The sequence below is a fragment of the Aspergillus aculeatus genome (assembly GCF_001890905.1).
Source record: "Aspergillus aculeatus ATCC 16872 unplaced genomic scaffold ASPACscaffold_4, whole genome shotgun sequence".
Classification (NCBI taxonomy): domain Eukaryota; kingdom Fungi; phylum Ascomycota; class Eurotiomycetes; order Eurotiales; family Aspergillaceae; genus Aspergillus; species Aspergillus aculeatus.
The window spans coordinates 2,122,144-2,142,765 of record NW_017962979.1 but is presented as its reverse complement, the minus strand read 5'-3'; the positions used below and the strand labels follow the sequence as shown (position 1 = coordinate 2,142,765).

At 52.8% G+C, this 20,622-nt stretch overlaps 8 protein-coding genes across 8 annotated transcripts; 4 read left to right on the top strand and 4 right to left on the bottom strand.

The window, feature by feature from the left end:
* On the top strand, positions 1-1,803 carry ASPACDRAFT_76928 (glutamate dehydrogenase). The gene is made up of 3 exons (XM_020204830.1): positions 1-161; positions 233-795; positions 858-1,803. Exons 1-3 carry the CDS (start codon positions 116-118, stop codon positions 1,629-1,631), a joined length of 1,383 nt encoding a protein of 460 aa, XP_020058874.1. The 5' UTR covers positions 1-115; the 3' UTR covers positions 1,632-1,803.
* Positions 1,804-3,032: 1,229 nt separating this feature from the next.
* On the bottom strand, positions 3,033-5,838 carry ASPACDRAFT_25237 (putative MFS monosaccharide transporter; the record flags this gene model as incomplete). The annotated part of the gene is made up of 5 exons (XM_020199312.1): positions 3,033-3,630; positions 3,683-4,907; positions 4,965-5,433; positions 5,487-5,618; positions 5,695-5,838. The coding sequence occupies 5 exons, from the start codon at positions 5,836-5,838 to the stop codon at positions 3,033-3,035; spliced, it is 2,568 nt and encodes an 855-aa protein (XP_020058873.1).
* A 1,754-nt stretch (positions 5,839-7,592) lies between these two features.
* On the top strand, positions 7,593-8,177 carry ASPACDRAFT_76927 (uncharacterized protein). The gene has a single exon (XM_020204829.1). It carries the CDS (start codon positions 7,710-7,712, stop codon positions 7,971-7,973), a length of 264 nt encoding a protein of 87 aa, XP_020058872.1. The 5' UTR covers positions 7,593-7,709; the 3' UTR covers positions 7,974-8,177.
* Positions 8,178-8,402: 225 nt separating this feature from the next.
* On the top strand, positions 8,403-9,010 carry ASPACDRAFT_41358 (uncharacterized protein; the record flags this gene model as incomplete). The annotated part of the gene is made up of 2 exons (XM_020200927.1): positions 8,403-8,718; positions 8,784-9,010. The coding sequence occupies 2 exons, from the start codon at positions 8,403-8,405 to the stop codon at positions 9,008-9,010; spliced, it is 543 nt and encodes a 180-aa protein (XP_020058871.1).
* Positions 9,011-9,338: 328 nt separating this feature from the next.
* ASPACDRAFT_76926 (RlpA-like double-psi beta-barrel domain-containing protein) lies at positions 9,339-10,552 on the bottom strand. The gene has a single exon (XM_020204828.1). The coding sequence runs from the start codon at positions 10,300-10,302 to the stop codon at positions 9,487-9,489; it is 816 nt and encodes a 271-aa protein (XP_020058870.1). The 5' UTR covers positions 10,303-10,552; the 3' UTR covers positions 9,339-9,486.
* A 1,261-nt stretch (positions 10,553-11,813) lies between these two features.
* Positions 11,814-12,291, bottom strand: ASPACDRAFT_115557 (uncharacterized protein). The gene has a single exon (XM_020195909.1). The coding sequence runs from the start codon at positions 12,252-12,254 to the stop codon at positions 12,090-12,092; it is 165 nt and encodes a 54-aa protein (XP_020058869.1). The 5' UTR covers positions 12,255-12,291; the 3' UTR covers positions 11,814-12,089.
* A 2,189-nt stretch (positions 12,292-14,480) lies between these two features.
* Positions 14,481-15,878, top strand: ASPACDRAFT_41356 (uncharacterized protein; the record flags this gene model as incomplete). The annotated part of the gene is made up of 3 exons (XM_020200926.1): positions 14,481-14,498; positions 15,007-15,502; positions 15,562-15,878. 3 exons carry the CDS (start codon positions 14,481-14,483, stop codon positions 15,876-15,878), a joined length of 831 nt encoding a protein of 276 aa, XP_020058868.1.
* Positions 15,879-17,414: 1,536 nt separating this feature from the next.
* Positions 17,415-20,602, bottom strand: ASPACDRAFT_76924 (ribonucleotide-diphosphate reductase subunit RNR1). The gene is made up of 4 exons (XM_020204827.1): positions 20,450-20,602; positions 20,155-20,312; positions 19,162-20,102; positions 17,415-19,109 (listed from the first exon to the last, which is right to left on the bottom strand). Exons 1-4 carry the CDS (start codon positions 20,466-20,468, stop codon positions 17,633-17,635), a joined length of 2,595 nt encoding a protein of 864 aa, XP_020058867.1. The 5' UTR covers positions 20,469-20,602; the 3' UTR covers positions 17,415-17,632.
* Positions 20,603-20,622: the final 20 nt, after the last annotated feature.

The following is a 20,622-nucleotide window of genomic DNA, read 5'->3' as shown; positions in this document are numbered from 1 at the left end:
CCTCCATCTCTCTCCCAGACCAGGTCTTTAAAGTCTTGTCGGGTATCCTTTGGGTCATTCTTCTTCTTTTCTTAACAACACTATACTAAATACTTTTCTCCCTCCCTCATTCACCATGTCCAACCTTCCCGTTGAGCCCGAGTTCGAGCAGGCCTACAAGGGTATGTTCTTTTATCAATCTCAATAGCTACCAATTTGTTTCCACTGTACCTAACAATTTCCCCCTTCACAGAGCTTGCCTCGACCCTCGAGAACTCCACTCTTTTCCAGAAGAACCCCGAATACCGCAAGGCTCTGGCTGTCGTCTCCGTCCCCGAGCGCGTCATCCAGTTCCGTGTCGTCTGGGAGGATGACCAGGGCCAGGTCCAGGTCAACCGCGGTTTCCGTGTCCAGTTCAACTCCGCCCTCGGCCCCTACAAGGGCGGTCTCCGCTTCCACCCCACTGTCAACCTCTCCATCCTCAAGTTCTTGGGTTTCGAGCAGATTTTCAAGAACGCCTTGACTGGTCTGAGCATGGGTGGTGGTAAGGGTGGTTCCGACTTCGACCCCAAGGGCAAGTCCGACAACGAGATCCGCCGCTTCTGCGTTTCTTTCATGACTGAGCTCGCCAAGCACATCGGTGCCGACACTGATGTTCCCGCTGGTGATATCGGTGTCACTGGTCGTGAGATCGGTTTCCTCTTCGGCCAGTACCGCAAGATCCGCAACCAGTGGGAGGGTGTCCTCACTGGTAAGGGCCTCACCTGGGGTGGTTCCTTGATCCGCCCCGAGGCTACCGGTTACGGTGTTGTCTACGTATGTTTTCCTTCAATTGCTTCTGGCATCACAGGCGAGTGTGTGCTAACAGGACACCGCAGTACGTTGAGCACATGATCCAGCACGCCACCAACGGCGCTGAGTCCTTCTCCGGCAAGCGCGTCGCCATCTCTGGTTCCGGTAACGTCGCCCAGTACGCTGCTCTCAAGGTCATTGAGCTCGGTGGTTCCGTTGTTTCCCTGAGCGACAGCCAGGGCTCCCTCATCGTTGTCAACGACTCCAGCTTCACCCCCGAGGAGATCGCTTTGATTGCCGACCTCAAGGTCGCCCGCAAGCAGCTCGCCTCTATCGTTTCCGAGGGTGTCTTCGCCGACTCCGCCAAGTTCAAGTACATTGCTGGTGCTCGTCCCTGGAAGCACGTTGGCAAGGTCGACGTTGCCCTTCCCTCTGCTACCCAGAACGAGGTTTCCGGCGAGGAGGCGCAGGCGCTGATCGATGCTGGAGCCAAGTTCATCGCTGAGGGTTCCAACATGGGCTGCACCCAGGAGGCCATCGACACCTTCGAGGCCCACCGTCAGGCCAACGCCGGCAAGGCTGCCATCTGGTACGCCCCCGGTAAGGCCGCCAACGCCGGTGGTGTCGCCGTCTCCGGTCTCGAGATGGCTCAGAACTCTGCCCGCCTCAGCTGGACCTCTGAGGAGGTTGATGCCCGTCTCAAGGACATCATGCGCTCCTGCTTCAAGAACGGTCTCGAGACCGCTATTGAGTACGCCACCCCTGCTGAGGGTGTCCTGCCTTCCCTGGTCACCGGTTCCAACATCGCTGGTTTCACCAAGGTTGCTGCTGCCATGAAGGACCAGGGTGACTGGTGGTAAATGCTTCGCATCGTCGGTGAGATGGTGCTATGATGATGACTTTTCTTCTTCTCCCGTTTTGTTTCAGCGCATGGATAGAGGCGCCGGTTGCTTTACTTCATAGTACATATTTACTATACCTTTTTCACAATCATGAATCATGAATGTCAAATCAATGGTCATTGCTATGCGTAATCGCTAGTCCTCGCATCTAGTTCCATGGAGACTCATGGAGACTCATGTAAGCCCGTCGCAACATAGATCTTTGATGATAGTCCCACATTACTGTAATAAGCTTTCGATCGGGTCTTGGCTTGGAACAATGCTGACAAGAACAATCTAACTTACTGACGAGGTACGCCTAGCACTCGGAGGGCTTTCCGCCTTCCTCCTCAGGCCGGTAGGAGGTCCTTCCATTCATCTGTCCTCCTTGTCAACTATTCATCTCTGGAATGATCAAGGAATCCAGACACCCAGACATCTTACTCCGTACAGATTCACGCGTCCCCACCACTTGAGTAGTGTTCAGTACGCAGATGCAGAAGATGATATTTCCATCTTGATACCCACCACGAACATACTACATCTGCAAATTTCACCAAGCAGAGTCAAAACCGTCACATAGATAGATATTATGGACGTAGATACGAGCTCTCGTTGTATTCCAAACATGCATCGGGCTCTTTCACTGACTGCATTATTGTTGGGCGCCTCGAATCTGCTTGGAACTGGCTCCCGGAACCCCGGGAGGATAATACGTTGCACCTTACCTAGTACTTAATAAGTTAACTAGGTTACTGCTTTGGAGACAGGGTGGAACGGGGTATGGTATCACTGTAAGTTACAGGTGGTACATGACGGGACGTTACCATAAGGTAGTTACAAATTCAAGTACGGGTACCTCACCTCAAGAGTTATCGAAGTGCCGTGGCATTTACGACTGAGGTTCCCGCACAGTCACTGCCTGGATTAGCCACAGGCACAGACATTGACAGACCCACCCGGGGTTGTCCGTACCTGACTGTACGTCTTAGCTCAAAACTGTTGACTTGAAAGCTTATTGTACCATGAGGTCGAGCGGCATGAGACAGATGGGGACACTATTACAGTAAACAATATGCTCAGTCTTCGAGCTCTATATGTATAGACTGTTCGACTCTATCAGGGTACTTTGATTCGTAGCCCTGCTTCTCTGTACATAATCGTCGACAATTGTCTTCCGAAGTCTAACTATATGCTGTGGCGAGCGACTCAAATGACGCTTCAACTGATGTCAACGCTGCCACGGTGCGACGCTGTCGATTTGTCATTCCAAATGCTAATGCAACCTGACGCCATGCTAAGTCCGGGATAAAACAAAATATTAAACAATGTATGGGTATCACAAGGCATAACCCCAAGGGGAGAAAACACAAAAGTCAATCACTCCGTCAGTTGCACGGTCGGTAGCGGATCCAAGAGCACACTGCGCCGTCGCGACAGCACTCCACCCACAGACGGATTGTCCTTGGCACGCGGCACGCCGCGGCTACGGCGGCGAGGATGTCGCAGATGTTCGTTGGGCACCGGATCCACCTGCTTCTTGGCTGCCGGTACGAGGTTCAAGTATATTGGGAATATGGCGCCCGCGGCGGAGACCGCCACGAGAACGCTATACGAGTAGGGTACGCCGCCTACCAGTTGCGCTGCGTACTGCGCAAACGGGAAGATACCGCCCCCTCCGATGGCCATCGTCAGCAAACAGCCGGCTGTCTTGGTATGCCGTCCCGTGCCCCGCAAAGCAATGGCAAAACTGATACTAAAGGCACCGCTTTCGAACAGATATACAAGCTCCGCCATTGTCACCGCCGTGAGGCCGGTGGTATGCATGCACAGCGCGGCGCACACAATCATGCCAATGTAGGACAACAGCAGAATCCAGCGAGGCTTCAGAAACCATTGCAGAAGAGCGGCTAGAAAACGCCCTACTGCAAAGACTGTGTGCCCAATGGTCAAGAATTCGAAGGGGCTTAAGGAAGCGCTGTACCCGCTTTAGTGAGATGAGCAAAAGGAGATCAGGATAGGAAACTTACTTTGGATGGACCTCCTCGACAAAACGCGCGAAGCTCATGGACAAGACTTCTTGGCCCGCGACATACATGAACACGGACCATATACCCAGGCCCAGTGTGACCCAAACCACCGGCAACCCCGCCACGCGAGCACGATTGTCGGATCGCCGACGATTTGCCAGCTCTTCCAAATCAGCATCGGAAGCCTCCGGAACAGGCAGGTAGTAGAAGACGAGTGCCAGGATCACGTCGAATAGAGCGATGCCAAGGTAGGTCCACTGGACGTCTACCAAGGAGGATACATCAGTAACCTTTTTAAACAGAACCTTTTTCGCCAGAAGCTGCGAAACAACACTGCCAACAGCCTGGACACCCTGTGAGATGTTCAGACGAATCTCGGAGTTTTCGAGCGGACCGCATAGAGCAATGAACGGGTTGCCGGCTGTCTCAAGCACGGCCAAGCCGAACCCGACAATAAAGTTGGACACAGCGAACGCTGAATAAGAAGTCAACACAGCGGAGGGCCAGAAGATGAGGGAGCCGCATGCGTAGATGCAGAGGCCCGTTATGAATGAAGCCTTGAAGCCCCAATGTTTGAGCACCGGACGGCCCACAAGCGGTGGGCCCAACAGATACCCACCGTAGTAGGTCGCGTGCAAGCCGTATGACCGATATACACCGAGATGTAGAATTTTCTTGAATTGCTCATTCAGCATGTCGAGCAATCCGTAAGCAAAGCCCCAGAGGAAGAACAAAACAGTGGTAAACGCGATCGGTGTGATGGACTCCTTGTTGCTCAGCTTGAGCATGTTCGCGGGCTGTTTCATATTGACGAAGTCGAAGAAGGTGATACTGGGCGGATAGGAGGAATTGGTCACTGTGTTCGTGCGCTGCTCCACGTCGGTCGCTTCCACGCCTGATTGGGGCCGCGGGGCGGCCAGAAACTCCGTCAGATCGACGCGTGCGTCGCTGCCAGCCTGACTGCTCCGACTCTCCGACTGGGTGGGTTTGGGGTTTGGGGTTCCATTTGACGGGGCAGGTCGAGGCACGGAGTCCCCGACTGCAATGGGCGCCAGCGCCTGTAGCGGTTGGGTGCCAGGCGAAGAGGCCTGATAATTTTCGTCGGTGTCGCGAATGAGCTTGGGAAGCAATCTGGCGACGAGCGGCTTGAGGCTAGGAACGCAGGCGCATATAATGGACACATTGACTTCGATGACGGACCACATGAAGGAGAATGCCGCGTACCCTTAAGCTTGAAGTTAGAGGTAGACGAAGATGCAACAATGGGGCACAGTTGACTAACAGCTCAAATCGTCGCCGGGGGTACCCTGAAGGTGAACTTCTTTGAGGGCGATCTGACGGGAAGTCGCAGCATCTTGAATGTAAGCGATCCGAATGACATCAACTACGGCGACAAAAAATCCAAAACTGAATGTGATGACAATAATGATTTTCTGCTTGCGCGGCAGGCGCATACGCGTGAGAATGGGATTCGGTAGGCAGAGGATGGCCAGGTCGGTAATGATGTTGACTGGGGAGGAGGATAGATAGAGGGTGAGGATGTCAATGCACTTGGCGCCGTCGGGCAAGGGGTATGCGACAGCAGCACTGACTGGACGACACTGGAAGACGTTGACAAGGGTGAGGGCCAGGCCAGCGGCATTGACGACGAAGAGGGTGACGTAGGTGGCCCAGCGGAAGATCTTTTCGCCTTGTGTAAGGGTCAGGTAGAAAACAAGGATGGAAGTTTTGATGGCCATCAAGGTAGGGTTCTGAGTCGTCCGTGAGAAGAGCGCAGAGAGCAGAAGCGGAGCGGAGGACTCACGTAAAGGACGGTAAAGGCGTAATCGGCGCGATTGAGGCCGGGCCGTTGCTCGGGGCGAATATTGACATCGTGAAGTCCGAGGCCCTGGTGGGTAGCATAGAAGAGGGAGAAGGAGAAGCCGAAATCAAGGAACTGGAGGTTGTTCGGGAGTATGGTCAGTTCGCTTATCGCCCAGTATGGAGACAATTGATATGGTGGATAGATATACCCAGGCCAGAAGCATAAAATAGTCATGCAGGGCAATTTTGCGAACTATAAAAAGACGAGAGACGAAGCGCAAGGCAACAAAAACCGTGGCGACAATAAAAAAGACAATTGAGACGGTTAAAACAGTCGGTCGTTGGTCTTCCATCACGGAGAGAGAAGAGGGGGAGAGCGGAGGAGGGCGAACTCGGAGGGAGCGGAAGGGTCGGTTAGAGGCGGGGAGGAGGAGAAGAAGGAGGAGGGGAGGGAGGCAGGCCCATGATTGACTTCGCTCGACGGATTCACGGCATGGAGGCAGATAGCTCTGTACATATAATATAGCAAGACTAGTAGATGTAAGACTGGGGGGAAATAGCTGAAATAGCAGTTGAAAAGAGAGTGTGGGTGGTAAAAGGAGAAGGAAAAGAGAAAAGAGGAAATAAGAATAAGGTTGAGGGGATGAAGCGGAGAAAAGGAAGAGAAGAAAGAGTTGGAGAGAGAAAGAAGGCAGGAAAGCAAGTAAGCAGGAAAAGCAGGCAACGCAGGAAAGAGGAAAATAGACGAGAGGGAAAAAGAGGGAAAAAGAGGGAAAAAGAGGGAAAAAGGATGGAACCTCCAAGTTCCAACCACTCAACTCGCAAGTGGGAAAGATGGGAAGTAGAACTTGGAAGGCTTACTCGACAATTTAATTTAAAAGACGGAAGAGAAAAAAATGAAAAAATAGGGCAAATTAAGTAAGCTAAAGCAATCGCACTGAATATTGATCGACAGTCACTCTCTCAAGTAAAAGGAGTTATTTCACTACAGAGTAGCAAGACCAACAATTGATGGAGGGATGGACAGTAGAAAATAGGAAGGATGAGAGAAGAAGGAGAGAAAACGACGTACGTAGCGGTTATGTTATTTTTCTTCACCCCCTCGCGTGGCATCTCTTACATAGACGGACCCGTTATCATTATCCGCAGTAGGAATTTGTTCCTGGGCGATCGGCTCTTTAATGTTTAATAGTACGGTGTGATAGATTGTCTGCATGGGGATCCTCATTTGGTCTCCAGATTTATTTGTGCACTATACTACATCAGTACTATTGTTAATGGGGGCCATTGCTTGATTTGTTTAGCGAGGTCTTTTATCCCCCGCAATCTTTGCTGCCATCGGATGACAAGTTGACAACATCTACAGCCCTAACATGACCACCACTGCTAGTGCTCTCCTCATCAACCAGGATCTTCCGCTTCGGTGGTCTTGTTGCTATCACATGGTCCCATAGCCTCTATTATGGGTTATATCAGCCATTTCGAGCCCAAGCTCGGGGCATATGAACACTCCTGCAGAAGCAACTCTTGTATAAAGAACCGATCATGGGTCTTCAATCTCCCTTTTTAGATAACGGCTCGGCCCTCTCTTCACTATTAACACTGCGATAATCCTTGGGACCCTACTGACGGATCTAGCTGTCTGTCAGGATCACGATTGCTGGGTTGACCGAGTCTGGGGGGAGCTGCAGCAGGCTGTGACGTGTGCAACCTGCGAGGTGAGCGGAACGCTAGCCGAGATGATTGACTGGCCATGGATTGATATTGGTTGCAGATCCTGTTAGGCACATTGAAGGCCGTGGCGCGTCGGGGCCCGGATGTTCTGAGAGCAGTCTTGGAGGAGGTGCGCACGCAGGCCAAGGCAGATCGATCATGTCTTTGTCTCGTTGTCACTCTAAATCGCCGAGTCCAGATTGCCGATGCCGATGTGTGCCAGGGCACCGCGGCCGCCCAAGCGCCCAGCGTCTTTCACATCCCCGAACAGCTACAGATTGAATCCGTGACCAGTCGGTTGATGTGCGCCAGCTTGGGTCGCTTGTGTCCGTGGCCTGAGATCGATTTCAATCTGACTCTACCACCCGAGCCGCCGAACCAGCCCATCACGAGGAGCGTCAACAATAATATAAGGGATGGCAAAAATCGAACCATTCGCGTGGCCCATTTCAGCGACACGCACGTTGACCGCTTCTACACGGCGGGAGCCAGCTATGTCTGCTCGAAACCCATGTGCTGCCAGCCTTTTACAGCGGATGATGCGCCCAACAGCACGCTCTTCCCCTGCAGTGACTGGGGCAATCCTCGGTGCGATCCTCCCATTCGCCTCCTAACTGACAGTCTATTGTCCGTCCTGCAGGGCCTTCAGCCTCCGCTTGCCTTCGCCTTATCCACCGGAGACGTCGTCCCCCACGATTTCTGGCTCACCAGTCGCGCGCCCGATGAAGCCGACTACAACACCACGTATACAGCCCTGCAGACCCTCACCCGCTAGGGACCCGTCTATCTGGCCATCGGCAACCACGACACCTTCCCGATCAACATCTACCCAGTCCCTTCCACGCCATTCTCGAGTCTGACGCCGCAATGGGCCTACGACCTCTTCGCCTACTGGTCGAACCGCCTCTCCCTCCAACCGAGCCTACCATCACCAATCCCCCAACCCAAGAACCACGGCAACTACAGCATCCTGCACCAGCACCCCCACCAAACCAAAACCCCCCAAACGTCCCACCTCTCAAGATAATCTCCCTCAGCAGCCTCCTCTACTACCGCCTCAACATCCTCAGCTACACGACCCTCCCCAACCCCCCCCCCGGACCCCCTCTCCCAATTCGCATGGCTCACCACCGAGCTCCACCAGGCCGAACGCCACCACCAGCGCGTCTGGCTCCTCACGCACGTGCCCCCGGGCAACTCCCACATGCTGCCCTGCTACGCCCGCGCCCTGAATCAGACCATCGAGCGCTTCCGCGCCACCATCGCCGCCATCTTCTCCGGACACCGCCATCTGGATCTCTTCCAGGTGTACTACCGTTACCTTAGCCCCAATAACGCCTCAAACTGCAGCAGCAATGCCAGCCGCGGGGCCGTAGCCATCAAATACAACATCACCCCCAGCCTCACCTCCGAGCGCGGCCGTCCGGCCTTCCGGCTCTACGTCGTCGATCCCGCTACCTGGGAGGTCGTGGATCATACGGTCTACGTGACTGCGAACCCTAGGGGGCAGGGGCTGCCTCGTCTGCCGGACTGTTTCATGGTCACGATGTCGATGATAACGATGCTGATGGACATCACCACCCAGCCCAAGGCGGAGCAAAGCTGACATGGAAGAAGTACTACTCGGCGCGCGAGGCCTACGGTACCGACACGGAGGAGGACGGGCTCTCCCCGGCGTTCTGGGATGAGCTGACGGTGCGCATGGCCGGGAATGAGACGCTGTTCGAGGAGTGGTGGGCGCGACGCACGCGCTGCAGCTGGGTGAAGCCGTGTCACGGGGTATGTGTCGGAGGCGGGAAATCTGCTACATGAGGGGTCGGCCGGACAACTGCGAGGGCGAGGAGTGGGAGGGGAGGGCTATCCGGGGAGTTTTCTCACCACGCGCGGTCATGGGGATGGCGTTGCCTGGGTGGGGCGGTGGATGATGGAGTAGGTACTGAAAGTTGTTGTAATCGTGCAAGGTAGACTACTACACACGGTGGGAGGGGCATGGTAGAGTGAGTAGTGGAGTACGTATTGGGTGCAGTGCTTGCCGTTGACTTGCCGAGTTTGCTACGAGTCGATTCCCCGATGAAGGAGGACCGACCACCCACTTTTCCCAGTTACTCGCTTTACTTGAATCAAAGACAGGATGAAGAAAGAATGCAATCTATTCAGGCCATCGCGCCGCGACGGGTTCGTTCCAATCTCCCAGATATCTAAAGAAAAAAGATATGCACACGAAAAAAAAAAAATGGTAGCAGGGTAATCATTCTATCCGTAAATCACATTTCCTTCTCTTCACACATCTACTGGATGTACCAGTCAACACCGCTGACACGGCCGGCACCCAGTTCGGCCAACTCGAGGAACAGCGACGAGGACAGATCGATGGAACCCTCGGCACAACCCATGCAGGTGTCGACGATGGTACCGGTGGCGGTCTTGCCGCCGTAGTTGATGGTCACCGTCTTGCCACAGTAGCTCTTCTGCATGATGGTGTGGGACAGGGCCAGGACGTGCTCGCTGTCGGTGTTGGTCTCACCGCAGGATCCCAGACCGACCTCGTAGTAGGTGATGTCTCCACTGCAGGGCGAGGACTCGGAGCAGACGCCGGAGGAGCTGGAGCCGGAGCTGGAGGAGCTAGCGCTGGTGGTAGCGGCAGCAGCAGCAGCGGTGGTGGAGGTGGAAGTAGAAGAAGAGGTGGTGGTGGTGGTCCAGGCCGAGGTCGTGGAAGTGGTGGAGGAAGTGGTGGTGGCGTGCCACTGCTCAGTGGTCGAAGTAGCAACGCTGGTGGTCCACTGCGGAACCTCGGGGGTCCAGGTGAAAGAGGGCACGGCGGGGGCGGTCCAGACGGGCTGTTCCCATCCAGCAGTCGTGGAAGTAGTGTGGGAGCTGTGGTGAGAGCTGTGGTGCGCCTGGGTGTAATCGGCGACCTTGTTCACAGCGTCGTTGGTGGCAGTAGGCTCGACAGTGACGGTGGTGGTCACGTCGACAGTGGTCCAGACAACAGAGGTGACGGTCTCGATCTCAACAACCTGGTCGCGCTTGTCGACGGGGGCGGCCGAGGCGAAAGCCGCAAGCAGGGAGCCAACCAGGGCAAGAGACTTGGTGATGGGAGCCATTGCTTTTTGATTCGTGGAGTTTGACGAGGGGTATCTGGTTGATTTTTTTTTGAGTCTAGAAAGCGGGTTGCTTGCTTGGTTGCTTGCTTGAGGGGATGTCTATCTAGACGAAGGACTGGCTGACTCTGGTCGACAGAGGAATTGGAGGATCTCGAAGATAAGGACTGACTGACTGACTGCACTGCAGTACGATAGCAAAGCGAACCCAAGGGAGTGTGGGTGTGAAAGAAGGAACGACAGACGCTGCTGGTTGAGGAGCGAGAAATGAAGGAGAGGAGAGACCGAGAGGGGCAGCCCTTTATAAAGTATGGATGGAGGGGGACGGAGGAGGGACTGACAGTCAGGGCCGGGACCATCTAAGGAAATCGGACTGGTGTTAGTGCACTAGTGTTCGGCTACAATAAAACGATTTTTTACTTTAAACCATTTTTTTTTTGAAAAAAAAAGATTTTATTTATTGAATTGAAATTATAAGAGTGAACATTATACGTACTCGTCATAGTGAAAAGTATAAAATGTGAAGGGGGAAAAAAGGAGCTAACCCAGGTGAGTTCACCTTTGAGGGAGAGAGCCCTGAGTGTACTGCCAATCATCCATAACAAGCGTTGTCCCTGGCAGAGACAACCCCAGTCAAACCACCAACCAACAGAAAGGATTGGCCCGAGTTCAGGCCCCCGCAGGCTGGACGGAGACCCACTGCAGCAGCCCAGCTCGTGAACGCCCCGATCAACTGGTCAGGCACGGAACCAGTCAAAAGTCAAACCCACACTTCTGGTAACTGCGGAACCTCCCCCTCGTCCTCAGGTACTGAACGGTACCTCAGGATTCAGGAACTGTCCTACCACTCAGTACAGTCCGGAATACTGTACTCGTACTCCGTCTGTCTGTCGGTCGGTCGGTCGGTCGGTCTTACTCTCCATGCCTTTACCCACTTCTCCTCACCGTCTCTCCTAGGGGATCTACTATTCACTCTTCCCCTCTTTTCCCCCCTCTTCCCCGTCTACCAATAACTCCTCGTCTGCCACCTCATCAGCATGTGTTTTCCCGATGGCTACGCCTCGTATTGGACCTTTTAGGAGGAAATAAGAACGACATGAACTGTACAGTCATTCAGCGCGTTCCTGAATGCCGACTGATCGACTGATTGGCGGACCCTCGATTGGCGCCGGTGTCTCAGCCAAGCGGGTTTGGAGGGCGACTAAGTGTGCTGACTGGTCGCCGCATTTGTTAGGTCTCCATTGACTTTCCGGTGCTGTGGCTTGTACCTGGCCCGTATTCTTCGTCTTCTTTCTTCTTCTCTGCAGGCACCAGGGCCCGTCCGAGGCCCAGGGCGGCATCGATCGGCCATTTTGATCATTTTATTGTGATGGCTCCCCCTTGAGTTCATTCCCTCCCTCCCTTTCCCCTTCTCATTACCAAGAGTCCAAGACCAATAAATCCCACTCAGCCACAAGCCACATCCGATTGACTAGAAACGGTGCCTGACGGGACGGCATGCACAAATTATTTGGGTGAGCCTCAGTCAAAAGACTTCAAAGAGAAAAAAAAAAAAAATTAAACATGAAATAAAAATAAAAAAAACATCTAAGAAAAGAAAAGAACAAACATTCGTCCGACACATCGTCCCCCGAACGTATCATTTGAGACACCCTCTTCAATCGACCTCTTTCAAATCCTGTCTTTCACAACTAAACTTTTTTCTCTTCCTCCTCTTCCTCCTCCTCCCACTTGGTGGCGAAAACACCATGGATGGATCCTGGTAGATTTCACCATCTCAGGAACGTAGCCTATGGAGGAGTCGACCGTGCGGTGTCGACGTGTCCGCGACCCTCCGAGTCTTGGGGACTCCATCGCAGCGCGCAGCCAGTGAGGGCGGGCAACGCGACCACTAAGGCGGCTAGATGAGTCCAATTGCGGATGCTTTCCCCTCTTCTCGGAGGGGGGACTTTCATGATTTCATCTGTCCAGGGCTTGCATCTTCCCCTCTTCTGAGTGCTTTTTCGCCCTCGTCTCTGCCCCACTACGAAGATTTTCTGTTGTGTCGGGCCTTCCAGCAAGGCCGATTGGAGGGGATGCAGTCGCCTTTCTGTTGAATCTTGCCAGATTCAGCCGATCTAGACCGGTGAACAAGGAAAGTGTTGATGTAATCATCCATTGAGGGGAATCCTTTTAATTCTTTCATGTTCAGTGGGTAGTCCATTGTTTGTGTGTTTGTGTGTGTGTGGGAATACGAAACTTGGCAATGGAGTTCTGAGACGCCACATGGGCTGATGGAGTCAACGGGTTGAACACACACAAACACCCAGCGCTCGGTCCAGACCCTGATCCCTGATTGATCTCTGATCCCGACCGGTCAATATCCTTAGTCAACCATTGCATTCTTACCTAGTAGTTATCTACTGTACATACTCAGTAGGTATGAATCCTACAGCTACTCTACAGTGTCTACAATGTACAGTACATATCTATCCGATCCTACCGATCAATTGAGAGTCAACAATCCAGAAACCTGCACAGTGACATCAAGCCTGCCTCCGCCCATGACATGTATCGCATCTGCAGAGCATTCTAGGCGCCCCCTCACACCATCCCTCCTCCCTCCCCCACCCCATCGGAGCATATTCTATCGATTCACCCCCGGTAGTCATTCACACCGCACAATTCCTCCGACCCGAGAGACGGTGAAACTGCAGCATGGTCAACCTCTTCCGCATTCCCCGGCTGTCTGTCCATCTGCCCGGCGGGCGGTCTCCTCGCTTAGGGCGGGGCGATTTTCTTGGGATCGTGGGATCATCCGGTCAGGTTTCTTTGTCCCTGAACGACAGCGTAGCCCTGTTTGCAGTAAAAGTATGGGGTACCTCGCTTCTGTGTTATGTGCGTAGGTACTGTACAGTATGCCACTGTACATCCGCTTCATCGCCATCATCATCATTATTCATCCATCCAACACCGCTCAAACGGGAGCTCAAACGACTAGCCCCCACAAGATGCTACAACCGACCCCCTCCCTTTCTCATACCTCCAGGAATTGGGTTAGATGGTACCTGACCATCTCGTCCTGAGGGATGAGCTTAGCTCCTTTTCATCATTTCGATCTCGATCCCTCACCCAACTTGGACAGCTTCGAAGGAGCTCCTGAACAGCCTAGTGCCAACACATGGACCAGAGCAATAGCTGTTGGCTGGTCTGTCCACCACCAAGCGGGAAAACCCGCTGAATCCTTAAGCTATCCTTTCAGCAGCTGCTGCCCACAAGCCCGTACCTGCGCACGTATGACCAACAGCTGTCTCAGCATCGGATCCGGGGACTTAGAGGAAGTTAGCTTAGGTGCTGATGAACCCAGAGCTGTTGTCTGATGTGAGTTATGTTTCCATCTGACAACCAGGGATATCCATCCAACCGAGAGACGGGATGATTCAAATATCCCCATTGGATGCCATCAGCATTGTTTCACCCAGCACTAGAGGAGAAGGGCTACACAGGCATCACGCTCGATTTTCGCACCCTTTCAATGGGAAACGAACACCTCGGTGGACCACGGCCCGGCCCATTCCATGGCAGGCCAAGGTTAGTGGGATGGAATTGTGAAAGTTGGCCCCCCGTGAGGATCTCGCTTGCGGGATGATACCAACGTTGGGGCTTGGTGAGGGCCCTCCTACGGATGGATCCTTGCCCAACGCAGGAAGTGGCAGTGTTGATGCAGAGTACTTTCTTTTGATTGTTGACGTACTTCATGTTGTCTTTCTTTTGTTGGCTCCGAGGTTTGTAGTAGAAATTGCAGCTTTCAAGGAAACTGCGACATGCTATGTTTGTGCCGCATATATACTACCCAGTTACATAGTCTAGATGTGCGCGAGAGCGTAAAATTGGGTTATGGTTGCCGAAATATGAATGGGGGGGGGTGGGGGGGTATATTCGGATTGTGAGTAGCAAGTCGCAATTCCCAGCTCCGGGGTAGAAGGCCATACGAAAGCGGAGTGTTCAAAGTATCCAAGTCAAGAACGGAGAATTGAGGTGGTGGGCGACTGATCAGCTGCACCTGAGATCTCAGTACGGCCTTTGAGATGAGTTTCTTTCTGCCACAATACCGACTAGATGCGCACCACTTTTTCTGGCTCCGCTGAAGCTAAGCATTCTTAGTAGGTTTCTCTGGCCGTCCACTCTTCTCCAGTTAAACCATGGCGGGATACATTCGCGTTTGCAACCGAATACACGTGGGCCAGGCTCAGATCATTGACACGAAGTCTGATATGTTAATTGGTTATTCAAAGAGACAATGCTGTCGTAAGCTAGCGTGATGCGCGGGGGTTCTGTAGCTTGGTTGTTTTTGCGTCGAAGCGCCCAGGTTATATTAGAGCACTGGACTATTAGGTAGCACGGACTCATGCTCTTTTAAGCGCCCGTCTCCGTACTAGCACATAACTCCATATGCCAATGAAGAGAACTGTCTGCGCGGAAATGCTATTACGTTGCCAGTGTAGTCGAATATGTGTTAGAAGGTGCGGTCTCCAGCTGAGCTATATGTAGGATCAGGTCGCACGCCGCACTGCCGTGGTAAATGATATACATAGATCCCCTTCCATCCCGGGTATCCACTCACCGCGACGATACAGAGACACGCATATGATCTCACGCTCCTTTGATCGAAAGTGGGACTTGCGATTGAGATGGAAACAATGGTGATTGCCTTGCCCCCTGCCGCAGAACCCCCAATCCCAGCACATCGCCGCTAAAGGCAAGCAAAAAGTGCCGCAGTCCGGGCTCGAAGTCGCAGCAGCGATCTTGACCCTCCTCGAGACCTCGAGCAGCATCATTGAGCAGATACACGACGTCTTCAAGTCCCAGAAGGAGCACGCCTGTCCCCTGCGGAATTACTACGACCATGAAGCTCGCCGACAGCCCGGGAACATAGCACAACCCAGTCATAGCAAGCCCGACGACCTGAGTATCGCGGATATCTCCCCGCAGCTGGCAACGATGGAGAACCTGGCGCAGCGGCTCGTGGGCCATATCACCCGGTCCAGGCTCGATCTACTGGTGGTGATCCAGGCGGCGGTAGCCAACATCCAGCATTCCAGTGGCCAGGACATGGTGGCGCATGCGGAGGTGGTCCATCAGATCGATAGTCACATTCAGCAGGTACTGGGGGAAGGTCGGGGGCTGAGGATTGCCGCACTGGTTGATGATCATTCGATCTCCGGTGGGTTTGGAAGAATGGTGTTTTTGTTTGGTGTTGCGAATGCTGACAACGAGCGACAGGGAGAAAGGAAGCTGGCGGTGCGGAACGGGCGACCGAGTCCACGGATGCCTATGAGAAAAAGGAGCGAGTGATCGAGAATAACCTGGCGCAGATGCAAGCTTTGCAGATCAATGGCCCGGTAGGAGAGGATCGGTGGCAGTCGATGGGCCGGCTGGTCATCCGGGAGAATCGAGCCAGCGCATTCAGTACCCAGGTGAATTACCCGGTGTCGGAGGGGATTGTCTATGCGCTGGTGCTGGACCGAGTAGTCAAGTATGTCTGTATACTTGCATTGCTGTATATGCCATTCTCGTGGCTGTTCCAGATGCAAAGGTAGAACTTGGAGATGTCCGAATACACGGTATGAACACCGTATGTACATGCAAGTAATCCTCGGGAACGTCGCTTTGATAGCCAAGCACCGGAGAGGGACTGATATTCCCACTATTATGCGCAGATATCACATCTGGGAAGTCTCTAATAAGTCTCTAGGAAGATACATTGATCCATTCCTTCCTCCCTGCCGTTACCCTTATAAGCGAGGTCCCCGCCGCAACATCAATGATATACCTACAACATCTACTATAAACCTCCGGGATCCCTCTCTACTCCATTGATCAATTGTCCTTACCAGTAGAGCCAATCCAATGATTTCAATCCATCTCGAGTTCAATTCATTTTATTTATTTATTCATTCATAATTCTTACCCCACACAAAAGTCGACCATGTCAACCCGCCCTAAATGACACCAGAATCCCCCCGGACCAACCACCAACCATGGTTCTATCTCCGCCAGAGATATCCGCACTTCCGCAGACAGCCAGTACTGTACATATCACGGATGTATGACCACAATCAAGCTTCGACCAATTCCACTAAAATAAGCTTCTACCAAAGCTTCCCTCCAGCAACCCAATTCCTTTCCATCCGCGGGACGTCATATGCAGCTAGCTACTGTACAGCAGCTGTCTAGATTGTTCCCCCGCAACGATCGGTCTATGATCATTCATCTCGGCCCCTCTCCTCTGCTGCTTTCGGAGGCATACATCAGGAGCTAGAGCTTCTCTTTTCTTTTTGGGTTTCGACCAGCTGCTCAGCTATCATCGCCTATATATTCAGAGTTGATGGGTCTCGCTTCTTATCCGAGACATCAAATCGCTCGCTCCCAGTCTTCTTCTCCTCGCTCTCGACCAACCTCACAACAAACAGATCTCTGGAAACTTTTCAACCACCCCAAATATCTCAGCCCCAATTCTCCGAGAGTGAAATGGGACCGAATCACCGAGAACCTGGAATACGCCAAGAACCAGGCGACCGAGGCCTGGGGATCGGAACATGCATGGCAACAGTGGTAGGTACGTCAAGTGGCCCCGGATGCTGCTTTCAGTCCAGTCCAGTCCAGAAATCTTCGGATCCATAAGTCGGCATAGTCACCCACCCAGTGCTGCCAGGAAAAGCAGTTTCAAGCTGATGGTCGCGGGAATCTATCTAGGTCAAGGATCCTCCATGATGAACAACAGCAACAGCAACAGCAACAACCAGAGCTATATGGACTAAGCTCGGGACATGATAAGCGGCCATGGGAATAATCAAGCTATATGGACCAGACCAGGGGTAAGGCCAATGATATGCTGAACCGGGCGGGCAACATGATGGGCCGGACTCAGGACACTGCGAAGGATCGAATGTCTGAGGTGGAGCGAGCCCAAGGCGGATGAGTAGGTGTGGTGAACTCAAGTCAATTCACTTGATGTCGGGCTAATTTGGGTCTCGTTGTTACATCATCCAGAGACCAAGATATAAGTAATGTAATGGAGAAGCCAATGTGAATATGCAAGACACCGTAGATAGAGAGTAGAAATTTGAGAAGAAGAAAATAAATTGTTATCTATGTATATCAAGATCATCGCCATAAGCCATCAATGTCAATGTCAAACAAGAAAAGAAAATCACAAAGTCCGTGAATACATTTGAAAGCCCAGCAGGTAATCAGAAAAGAAAATCCATATCCATCAAACCCGTAATATAATTACACACAAATTTCCCAAAGCAAGACGCCAACCGCATTATAATCTTCATCGTTTGTTTCCTTAACCCTGGCACATGATGCAGGCCTCCTTGTTCTCGATGCTGCACTGAAGCACCGCTTGGGAGTAGATATCATTCTCGCGCTCCTCGCTCGTCTTCTCGGAATCCTCTTCCTGAGGTCCCTCCGCGTCACCCTCATTGCCACGGGAAGTGGCATCGGCAGCGAGAGCACGGGGGCTGTCAGCACCGTTGTTGACATCCTCGCTGTGCCCATTGATCTGGCTCTGACCGCGAGGCACGGCAGAGTAAGTGGAGGAGGCAGCACCGGTGGCACGCTTCTTGAAAGAGGAGTTGGCACGAGCAACGTTGGTGTCCTCAACCTTGAGCTGTTCCTGGTCCACCGTGAACTGGATGGGGGCCGAGGCCGCCATTGTCCGCAGGTAGTACATACCAGTCTTGAGACCCATCTTCCAGCCAGCGAAGTGCATGCTGGTGATCTTGCCCATGGTGGGCTCCTTCAAGTGGATGTTGAGGGATTGGGATTGGTCAATGAAGGCACCACGGTCAGCAGCCATCTGCAAGATGTTGCGCTGAGAGATCTCCCAAACAGTCTTGTAGAGAGCCTTGATATCGGCGGGAATGTTGGGGATGTTCTGGACGGAGCCGCCGTCGGCGATGATGCGGTTCTTCATGTTGTCGGACCACAGACCGAGGTCAACCAAATCCTTGAGCAACCAAGGGTTGACCACCTGGAACTCACCCGCCAGGACACGACGAGAGTAGATGTTCGAGGTGTAGGGCTCGAAGCACTCGTTGAAGCCCAGGATCTGACTAGTGCTAGCAGTAGGCATGGGGGCAACCAGCAAACTGTTGCGAACACCAGTCTGCGCAATCTTGGCCTTGAGAGCGTCCCAGTCCCACAAATCAGTGGGAGTGCGGTCCCACATGTCGTACTGGAGGATACCCTGAGAGACGGGAGAGCCCTCGTAAGTCTCGTAGGGACCGTGCTGCTTAGCCAACTCAGAGGAGGCGGTCAAAGCACCGTGGTAGATGGTCTCAAAGATCTGAATGTTGAGCTGTCTAGCCTCAGCCGAGTCAAAAGGCAGACGCAACGCGAGGAAAGCATCGGCCAGACCGTTGACACCAAGAGCGATGGGACGGTGGCGGAAGTTGCTCTTCTTGGCCTCAGGAACAGGGTAGTAGTTGATGTCAATGATCTTGTTCAAGTTACGGACCAAGACCTGCACGACTTCATGAAGCTTGCCGAAGTCGTACTCGCCGCGGGCGGCATCAACGAAAGTAGGGAGGGCAAGAGAAGCCAGGTTACAGACAGCAACCTCATCGGGAGCGCTGTATTCAATGATCTCGGTGCAAAGGTTGGAGCTGCGGATGGTTCCCAGGTTCTTCTGGTTGCTCTTCTTGTTGCATGCATCCTTGTAAAGCATGAAGGGGTTGCCAGTCTCGGTCTGAGCTTCCAGAATAGCATACCAGAGCTTCTGCGCCTTGATGGTCTTGCGGCCGCGGCCTTCCTTCTCGTACCTATAATCCTGTTAGAAATGGCTAGCAAGTAGGCTCAAAACAGGAAACTCACTTTTCATAAAGAGCATCGAACTCGTCGCCGTAGACATCGGCCAGACCAGGAGCCTCGTTAGGACAGAACAGAGTCCAGTCGCCGTTGGACTCAACACGCTTCATGAACAAATCGGGGGTCCACAAAGCATAGAACAGGTCACGAGCTCTAACTTCCTCCTTACCATGGTTCTTGCGGAGGTCCAGGAACTCGAAGACATCCGAGTGCCAGGGCTCCAGGTAGATAGCAAAAGCACCAGGGCGCTTGTTACCTCCCTGATCAACGTATCTGGCGGTGTTGTTGAAGACCCGCAGCATGGGAACCAGACCATTAGAGGTACCGTTGGTTCCACCAATATAGGAGCCGGTGGCACGAATGCGGTGAACGTTTAGACCGATACCACCAGCGGTCTTGGAGATCATGGCGCAGGTCTTGAGTGTGTCATAGATGCCATCAATGCTATCCTCCTTCATATCGACGAGGAAGCATGAGGCAAGTTGAGGCTGAGGAGTACCAGCATTGAACAGAGTCGGGGAAGCGTGCGTGAAGAACTTCTGAGACATGAGATGGTAGGTCTCGATAGCCTTCTCGATGTCGTTGCCGTGAATACCGACGGACACACGCATCAACAAGTGCTGAGGGCGCTCTGCAACCTTTCCATTGATGCGCAGAAGGTATGACCGTTCAAGGGTTTTGAAGCCGAAGAAGTTGTAGTTGAAATCACGGTCATAAACGATAGCCGAGTTGAGTTCATCTGCGTGTTTCATGACTAATTCGTACGTCTCCTTAGAAATCATGGGTGCGGGATTGTTGTTTTTGGGGTTGACATAGTGGTAGAGGTCAGAGATGACCAGCGAGAACTGCTTCTTGGTTTGCTTGTGAAGGTTGGAAACTGCTATACGAGCAGCGAGGATAGCGTAATCGGGATGTGTGACGGTCATGTACGCGGCAGTCTCGGCGGCCTGCAAGCAAAGTCAGAACTCGATCGTCAAGCACCTAGTGACCTCCACATACCAGGTTGTCGAGTTCGACGGTGGTGACACCCTGGTAGACACCAGAGATGACCTTCTGGGTGATAGCAGCAGCGTCGACATGCTCAGGGTCGAGTCCATAACAGAGCCTCGACACACGAGCGGTGATCTTGTCGAACTGCACGCGTTCTTTGCGTCCGTCTGCGGTTCAACATGTCGTTAGCAAATTTTGCAACACGGGTGGCAACGAGCTTCAACAGGAACGTTTCGAAGCGGATTTGAATGCAAAGTAGGGATCCATGACGCCATGGATTGACGGTGTAGGGCCAAATGCTCACCTCTCTTGTAGACAAACATTTTGAATGACAGGGAATGGCTGGGGAATGCGTAGAATCGAAGATTATGGCAGGAAGGGTATAAGAAGAAAAGTGGAATTACAGAAAGAAAAGATCAGTAAATCGTATGTGAGGAGGCGTGAAGATGATGATTTTCGTAAAGAAAAAAAAAGACA